The sequence below is a fragment of the Quercus suber genome, unplaced genomic scaffold, assembly GCF_002906115.3.
Source record: "Quercus suber isolate HL8 unplaced genomic scaffold, Cork oak 2.0 scaffold_69, whole genome shotgun sequence".
Lineage (NCBI taxonomy): Eukaryota > Viridiplantae > Streptophyta > Magnoliopsida > Fagales > Fagaceae > Quercus > Quercus suber.
Window position 1 is genome coordinate 50,484 of NW_027069534.1, and position 9,513 is coordinate 59,996.

Consider the following 9,513-nt stretch of genomic DNA (forward strand, 5'->3'; position numbering starts at 1 on the left):
TATTTAACCACTTACTTCTAATAAAAAACTAACACTGAACCTCCCCATATTTTAAACTAAAATGATTTATGTAAAGATAATTTGTATGTGACAATCAAGCGACTTACCATCAGAGGAATGCTAGAGTTTATAATAGCAGAATTCTGACAGAAGACCAGATGGTGAAAAACGTTATTGTTATTATTTTTTTAATAGGTAATAAGACTTTTATTGAATGAAATGAACAGTGTTCACGATGATAAACACTCTGAACAAACAGAGAAGCAAACTCAGAATTCAGAGCTAAAGGGCGGTCTGGGACTTATACTAGAAAAAAGTGTGGTCTGGGAAGCATTATGTAAGGAGGAGGAAGATTTGTATATCCTGGCCATTTTCAGAGCTAGTGGGGATTAGTAGATAAACCCTTAATGGCTGTTGAATATAGCAGGCTTCTAGTTGTTTTGTATTTCAGTTTGTTAGCCTACTGGGAAGTATTTTGTTTTCTGCTGTGTTTTTGGTTTTTATAATATGACAGACTTGTGTTTTTGTTAGATAAAAATTATTCATTATATATATATATATATAATTTCCCCTAGAAACCCATAGTGATGGTATGATGGAAATCAATCATTTTTAAAACCCCCATCTAATAACAGCTTTAGGAAGCTTCATGTTAATGAAAACTCAAACATCACAATGTGCTCATGGCAACTAAAACAAAGACAAATATTGGTCATGAAACAAAGGGCCTCAACTACATCCAAATCCATAATAAAGAGAACTTTGTAAATGGAACATCCCAATATGCCATCCTTGCTCAAGTGATTAACAATTTAGCCTCAGCAAAATGGAGTACCTTTCTCCTTGAAATAGTCCTTGTTAACTGTGCAGAAACGCCAAAATCTGCCACCTGTGACAAAGTCAATTATTCAATGCAGAAGACAAGAAACAAATCCATGTAATTGAACCCATATTATGTTCTTCCAGCGAGTCAGCCTTAATACAGATTTATGCCAACTGAAAGCCTCTTTGAGTATAAAGGTTATACCTTAACATCACCATTCTCGGTCAATAAAATGTTTGCCGCTGCAAAAATTATAATGTTAGGTCATCATAACAAGATAATTTAAAATAACAAGGAGAAAATTCCTTGTAACATTATTATGAAGCTGCAGGTATAGGGAATTTTTTTTTTTCAAGCACAGCATGTCAAACATACAGAATCTTTAAAGGCCAAAAATGAGAAATTTCTCAATATTTCTTCCATATGGATATTCAAATATATAGGGAGGGGAAAGAAAACCTTTAATATCTCTGTGGATTTTTCCTTCATTGTGCAGATATTCAATTGCATGCAGCAAGTCACGTAATATGCAAGCAATTGATATTTCATCCAATGGAGGACCTGATTGGAGCTGCAGAAGCAAAGTCTCTGTTAGCTTTGAAGAAGAGTATATACAACTCAGCGTTTTTCCTAATACGTAATAAAGAATTTTATTGATGAAAGGAGCAGCCTCAAGTATCCAACAAGTGTGTGTGAGTGTGTGTGTGTGTGTAAGGGACAGTTAGTCCAAGCAGTCTCCCTTGCTGCTGAGGCACCCCGGGTGTGGGAAAGTATGCATCATGTATACGAGAGGACATATATAAGAGGGCAAACCCCAGATACCTACACACCGCCATTGAGCAATTGGGTAAATCATGAAATGCCTAAGCTAAGAGTCGAACTAGAGACTTCTGGGATTACAGTTAGTCCAAGCACTCTCCCTTACCACTGAGGCACCCCAGGTGCAGGCAAGTATGCATCAAGTATATGAGAGAAGTTATATGCAATGTAGAAATTCATCTTCAACATAAATATGAATTGTTTTTGCATGCACAGACAAGTAGATGACAAGAAAAGAAAAGCACCACAACCTATCATTTCCCATTAGAGGTTGCCCTTGATATTGAAAGCAGTTGTCAAACCATTGATATGATTTAAGCATATCTAAATAAATTACAAGATTTTTAACTTTTCTCATTTGCACAAGTAATATCAACAGCAGTTCTACATTTCTATCAGGTATAAATATGGAAAAATCTTTCATTTAGTAAGTCAACCACTGAATATAGTTCACTATCCATGCATTTTACACGTGATGTCTTAAGTGAAATAGACATACCCCAGCCTATAGAGCTTCCTAAATCAGGCTCTTCATATTTGTAGGGAAGGAATTGTCAGTTAATGGACATTACAGATACTGATGCCTAAATATTCTGAGCATTGGTTTAAGTTGGTCCCTCCTTTTATCTATCAAAAGAAAAAGAAAAGCTAGTCCCTCTTTTTGTAACCCAACATTATTTTTGGTTACACAATTACACTTTTTTTTTTAGGCTAAACTACAAACTAAACCCTAGTTAGGCCTGTTTTGACGTCATCCCTAAAGCTTCATTTATTATTATTTTTTTCCTTTTTCAGTTCTTTAACTTTAAACTGTTCAATCAGTCCTTCCATCTAATTCCATCCTTATTGAGCCGTTAAATTCCCCAAAACAGCATTTTTTTTATTTTCTACTGTTTCAATTTTTAAATCTTTAAAAAAAGATATTTTTCCCTAAAATATTTGTTTAAAAAACCAAGAAATTGTTTTTTTTTTTTTTTTTTAATTTAAAAAAGTCTGCCCATCAGTGAACACAATCAGCACAAAAGAAAAACCCACCACGCAAGGCAGTGATCAACCCAATCCTCAACCACAAAATATCAGCCCTCACCATTGTGACATCATCCTCATCAGCATAGCAAATCCAAAAATAAACCGAAACCATACACAGCAGCATACATCAGTCTACTTTAGAGAGAGAGAGAGAGAGATGTGAGGGAAAGTGAAAATTGGCTTAAGGATGGGTTTGATTGAGTAAAAAAAATATTTTGAGAACTGAAATTTGAAGGAAAAAAAAAAAAAAAAAAAAAAAAAAAAAAAAAACCTAAACCAGGTTTTTTTTGGAGCTCTTAACAGCACAATGCGGACAGAACTAAATATAAGGACTAAAAGCATAGCCAATGGGTTTTGAACTGCAACCTTAGGTTTTACTGGCTAGAAGGTGCCATGTGCCATTCAAGCTAGAACTAATTGGCTACATAATTGCACCATTTATATCACATTAACAAAGTCATGTAAATGTAAGGCAAACTTCAAAGTAGCACATACAAGTACAAAAATCAGAAATGAGGAAGCAACTGAAGGAAGCTCTTAGGCTTACAAAATGCTACATAGAGGAACATCATAATATATATTTCCTTTTTTATTGTGCAGTCCTAGGAACATAACTAACCTAGGAAATACAATGGGAACACCATTCATGTTATAAGCTTTTACAACATTCCATAAAAGGTTACATTCTTTAGTTGGACAGCTGCATGGGGGAATATTTTGACAGTGGGACAACCATTGGAAAAGGGGCATATTTACTGTAGATTTGGTATTCTATGTGCAAGGAAAATAAAGAAACTTTTAATCAGCTATTACTTCAATTCGGCAGCAAGACAACTTGGGTACTAGTCTTTTCTCTCTTTGTGGTTATGAGTGATGACAAAACGATTTGATTTGTTTGCTTGTTGGGAGGGAAGGTATAATTATTCTAAGAGTGGTAATTTCTTTATTTGATTTGTACACCCCTATACCCTTTTGTACTTGGGTGTCTCTTTTTTGATATCAATAAATCTTTATTACTTATCAAAAAAGATAAATAATTCTAAGAGTGGTGGAATCTGGAAATCCATTCTTTTGTGTCGTGGATAATTTGGAAAGAAAGAAAGAGTCAAACTTTGGAAGGAGTTGAGCTTTCGTCGATCTCGCTTAATATTGATTTTTGAAAACTTTGTAGGATTGGATGTCTGGGTCAGGTAGTTTTTGTTCTTCTTCCATATTTGTGGATATTTTAAATTTCAATAGGAGTTTCTTTAGTATACTTCTTAGGATTTGAGGGATACCTCAGTAGTTCCAGCATCTCTTATAGTGCCTAGGCAGTGAGGTTCAAACCCCACCAGCCCCTTCATCACTATTTACATATCAGGAGGAAAAAAAAAAAAAAAATGAAGAAGACACATGCATGTTTAGCATTCCAATGAAAAAAAAAAAAGTTTCTTAATAGTAAGTTATCCACGTGCGTCTTAAAGCTGAACATCACGACAGCACAAACACTTCTACACTTAGTTGATGACAATCGGTAACCAACCATATTCTCCAAAATAAAATGCATTTGAAATTTTAATTTGATAACTCCATAATCAACCCTAAATTACTATTTTCACATTGGTACTTAACTCTGAGCTTTTCCATCTTTATCAGACACCACCTCTCACCAAGAACTTGGTAACAGATTAAACTCAATTACCACTAGCCACACTAATATTAGAAGACCTGATTTATCCTAAATTTCTATCCTAGTGCCTGCGACTCCAAGAACTACAAGCAAACATGTTGCATAGGAGATACAAAAGAGAGCTCTCGATATCTTGAATCAGTAATTCGTAAAATGAAAAGATCCAAAAGGATGTGAATCATATGGTGAAAGCAAGGTAGATAAAAGGTAGATAAAGTGGAGAAGTGCATCAGAAGTGGTGTGATCGCAGAATACCTCTTAAGTTAAAAGGAAAAATTTTATAATATAATACTAACTATGCTCTATGATACTGAATGTTGGACAATAAAGAACCAACATATTCATAAAATGAGTGTCGCTAAAATGAGAACTACAAGCAAGCAAGTGGTAATGCTCGAAAGTCATGAGATACGAAAGACAGTTTACGATATCTTGAATCAGTAATTCAAAAAAACGGAAAGATCTAAAAGGATGTGAAATCATATGATAAGAGAAAGGTAGAAAAAGTGAAGAAGCGCATTAGAAGTGGTGTGATCGTAGATTACCTATTAAGTTAAAGGAAAATTTAAGACTACTATAAAACCAACTATGCTCTATGGTACTGAATGTTGGACGATAAAGAATCAACGTATTCATAAAATGAGTGTAGCTAAAAAGAGAATGTTAAGATAAATAAGTGGAAATAGTTGGAAATATAGGATTTGAAAAGATAAGAGAGTCGCTTGAGATGATTTGGCATGTTTAGAGGAAAGCGATTAATGTATCAGTAAGAAAAAGTGAGTTGATTCAAGTTAAGAGAACAAAAAGAGGAGGAAGACCCAAAATAAGATTAGTAAAAGTAGTTAACAAACAGAGACTATGACATTAGTTAGAATAGAATGAAAAGAATACATGTTGCCATCTCTACTTTCAAAGTCAAAACTTTATAAGTCAAAACTTAATTTAGAAGACAACCTTTTTTTAAATAAAATAAAATAATTAAGAAGACTGATGTGGGTCAAATCAAATTTACCATATCAATTAACCAAACCGAAAAAAAGAAAAGAAAAAGACAACATTATCTTCAGGCAATAAACATGTAGAAGCAAGTCAATAGAAGTAACCTACTAGGTCAGCAACAGAGCCACCAGCCATGTATTCCATTATGATCCATAGTTTAGTCTGATGGAGAAAGGAACCATAGTACTCAGTAATATAAGGAGATCGACATTGTGACAAAACAGAAATTTCCTGGCATAAAATAAGATAGGTGAGAAACTTAATCATTTATGATGAAAAATTGAGCCAATGAGCAGTAGCTCAAATGGCATTTCCTTCCCCACAAGAACAGGATGAAGGTGGGATTGCAGGTTCAAGACCCACCGGCTGTATAATTGACCCAAAATAATATTATGTAAGATTTTTTAAACCGATTGATCAAAATTGTGAACTTAATACCTTTTGAATGTCCTCGATTTCATCCTCTCTGCAAAAGATAATTGAAAAGCTATATTTAGACATTTCTCATTAAGCATGACTCAGATAAAGCAATAAGTAAGTGTGAATTATGATGTTAACAAGAAAGAGCTCACTTACTAACCAAGTAGCACAATTAAAAGGAGAAAAAGAAACACATCATCAATTTCTGTATTATAAGGAATATAAGAATTTAACACAAGGACCTTAACATGATATATAGGACTGCAACACACCTTAGCTAAACTGATGTGATAAAGAACTCATAAAAACTCTCAAGAACTTCCATATTCTTACACAAGAAAATATTAGCACTTCTTTCCCTTTGGTGATAACACAATACAGCTAATTCAATCATAGCATATAGAGCAACCTCCACATTGATCTAAACAATCCATATAAAGAAGAATACAACACAAGATTTTGGCCAATGAAAACAATTGTTCTGGGTGGCTTATTGCTTTCAACAATGAATTCAGATGGACATACTAAAGATACAAGAATTCAAAAGTGTCCCAGATTAGGATATACATACTAGCATATGTTGGATTCATATAATACCTACCTCCCAGGACATGAGGGTCATTATTAAAGATTTTGGACATTCATAAGTATAATGGGGTTAAAATGTGTAGCACGGCATTCCAAATTTCCAATACAAGCATTGCTCACTCTTATCAAGGTAACAAAGGAACATACTAAGAAATACTGTGGGCAACTTCTGGCGAACTAGGAAGTTTATTCATTAAGATAGGCTATTTGGATACAAATCAAAAATCTTTATCAAACACAAGATTTACACTCCTTGTTTTGTGTTTTAAACAAGTGAACAAAACATCATTAAGTGTCCATTAAACATCACTGTATTTTTAAAAAAAATTCAATTCATGGCACGGGTATTGGACGATCCTGGCATTTTTTACTGCACATTGAGTTGCTCATTTGTTCAAAAGGTTTATATAAGAGAGCATCTGATGCTAGAAACAGCAAGAATCTGAAAAATTAAGAACAAATATGTGGGAAGCTATCACTTACGACTCTTCCAAATCAATTACTTTAATAGCTACTTCTTTGTTAAGCTCCTTATCAAACCTGCAAATCAGGAAAGTCATCAGCACAGTCTGCAAAAGTTCATCAGATTATGATGATAAAACTTCATTGATGAGCCTAAATAAAACTAAATTTCACAAGATGTTCAATCTGTACATGAGGCAATCATGATCAGTCATAAATAAGGACTTAAACTATCATGGGTATATCCATTAAAACTGTACATAGATTTCAATCATAGGCATGCAATAGTATCTAACAGGGACACAAATGTGAAAATAACATCTCCTATTGCTTCAAGTATAAAACAAAATGTGAATTCCCAAAATTATTTATTGAAAACAGCATGATCGCGTATTATGCTCTCATTGTTTCAACAATTTTTTTTTTGGAAAACTAACTTGATTTCTTGTGTTTGGTTGCAACCCTAAAAATGAACTAGAAAACATTTTCAAATGTTTGGCTCGCATGGAAAATTATTAAAAAAAATTGTAATTCCAAATACCTGTATGAACATGGTTGTCAGAAACCTAATCTTGGATCTCAGAATCCCCATAAAAACGATCCTATGAACATGGTTTTCAGAATCCTGATCCAGGATCTTAGAATCCCCATAAAAAAGATCCAGATCAATGTAGAATCTTTCATGGGTTAAGATCTGCTTGGGTTCACAATCCCGGATGATGGAATGTAACCTTAGAAGGGGATGAGGGGAAATGATACTATATAAAGAAGAAGGGCTCCTGAGAAAAAAGGAAGAAGAAGGAAAAAAGGAAAAAGAAAGATTTTACTGTAACATCAAGAATTGTAACCTGTATTTAATCTATCATAAGTCTCTTCGGACTTCAGCTTATTTGATCTTTATATATATTTTTACGCTAGTTCATACTTGGACGTTGTGATCAACCGTTATGAGCTTCACAGTCAACCTAGCTCTATTGTCCACACTCTACAAATTTATTGTTTTGGGCTTAGGCCACAAATCCTAACCCTACAGTTGTCAATTCGATACTCCGTTAGACTTAAGTTACTTACTGCCATTAAGTGAGCCAAAATGACATCATTTTGGCTTTTTTTTTTTTTTGTAATTAAAAAAAAATTAAGAAAATTGTTATTAAAAAAACTCATTTTCTCTCTTATCGGACTCTCTCGCTTTCTCATTCTCTATCTCTCTCTCTCTCTCTCTCTCTCTCTCTCTCTCTCATAGTGCCGTGGTGCAAGGCCTCATCGTCGCCGCTAACCTCCACCCATAACCTCTAGTCCGGCCTCTAAAAAAAATATTTAGAAAGACCCTCTGAATCGACCTTATAAATCCAAAACTAACCGGACATAACTCCAAATCCCCCTCCTATGTTGCCCCAATCCCCTGTGGCTAGAGCCCGAGTCCATTTCCCCAACCCAGAAGATGCGATAGAAGTGTTCGTCAATAGGTTCTCCGTGAAAGTCCTAAAGGGCATGACGATCCTTCAAGCCTGCGAAATCGCCAGCGTCGATATCCCTCAATTATGCTACCACAGTCGCCTTTCCATCGCTGGAAACTGATGCATGTGCCTCATCGAGGTAAAGAAAACGACCAAACCCATTGCCTCTTGTGCCATGCCCGCTCTTCCGGGTTTGTTTTTTCTCTCTCTCTCTTTCTTCTCGCTCTTCTTGCCGCTGCCGACCTAGACGGACTCTCCCTTCTTCCCCCAAAATTCTCAGTTTAGGGCTGTGGTCAGTACTACCTAGATTGTGAAGGAGATGATCATAGGATTTTGGGTATGAAGTTTGGGTTTGAGATTATGGGGGAGAGAGTGTGAGATTATTTTCATTGCTTTTAGATTTTGGGGGAAAGGGGGTATGAGACTTTGGGTTTCAGATTTTGGTGGAGTGAGTGACGAAAAGAGAGAGATGGAGAGGTGGAGGCCGGTAGTGGCAAGGAGGTTGTGGGTGCAGGCCGGCGGCGGCGGTAAGGCCTTGCACCACGGCACTGTGAGATAGAGAGATAGAGAATGAGAAAGCGGGAGAGGGTCCGACGAGAGAGAAAATGAGGAAAAAAAAAAGGATTACCAAAAAAAAAAAAAAAAGAGCCAAAACGACGTCGTTTTGGCTCACTTAACGACAGTAGATAATTGAGATCTAACGGAGTACTGAATTGACAACAATTGAAAGTTAAAAAACTGAAATAACAAAACTAAAAGTTAGAAGACTGAAATGAAAAAGGCTGAAAATTAAAGGGTCAGTTTTGCATTTTTGCCTATCTTCTATATGTGGTCATACCTCAAATCCTCTTCTCCCACTACCTATAAATCGACCTATCAAAAAGTTAATGATTTGTGAGAACGAAAAAACAAAAAGAAAAAGAAGTTATGTGAGAAGGAAAAAGATTGCACACTAATGAACCATTTACTCCCTCACCGGAGAGGGGAGGGCAAGGCCCCTTGGATTTATAAAAAAATCCACTACTCCCTCTAGCAATTTATATATATATACTCTTATTGTCCTCTTGAAAAAAAAATTTCTTGACTTTGCCATTGTGCTCCTCCTTTATAATTGTTTTCCTCTCTAGAGATTTAAGCTCATGTTCTGTGCTTTTTTTTTTTTTTTTTGAGAAACAGCTCATGTTCTGTACTTAATAGCATAAACAAATGATGATTCCATTGAAAAAGGAAAAAGAAAAATCAAATTA

At 35.1% G+C, this 9,513-nt stretch overlaps 1 protein-coding gene across 1 annotated transcript in view; it reads right to left on the reverse strand.

Annotated features, from left to right (window-relative positions):
- LOC112040985 (uncharacterized) overlaps window positions 1–6,949 on the reverse strand; it is a 21,125-nt gene extending 14,176 nt beyond the window's left edge. The window contains exons 1-6 of the mRNA XM_065773088.1: window positions 6,831–6,949; window positions 5,778–5,805; window positions 5,448–5,570; window positions 1,283–1,394; window positions 1,028–1,065; window positions 836–889 (exon numbers count right to left, since the gene is read on the reverse strand). Coding sequence (XP_065629160.1) covers window positions 836–889; window positions 1,028–1,065; window positions 1,283–1,394; window positions 5,448–5,570; window positions 5,778–5,805; window positions 6,831–6,907 — 432 coding nt within the window. The 5' untranslated portion in view covers window positions 6,908–6,949. The remainder of the gene's footprint in view (window positions 1–835; window positions 890–1,027; window positions 1,066–1,282; window positions 1,395–5,447; window positions 5,571–5,777; window positions 5,806–6,830) is intronic.
- Between the last annotated feature and the right edge of the window lie 2,564 nt (window positions 6,950–9,513).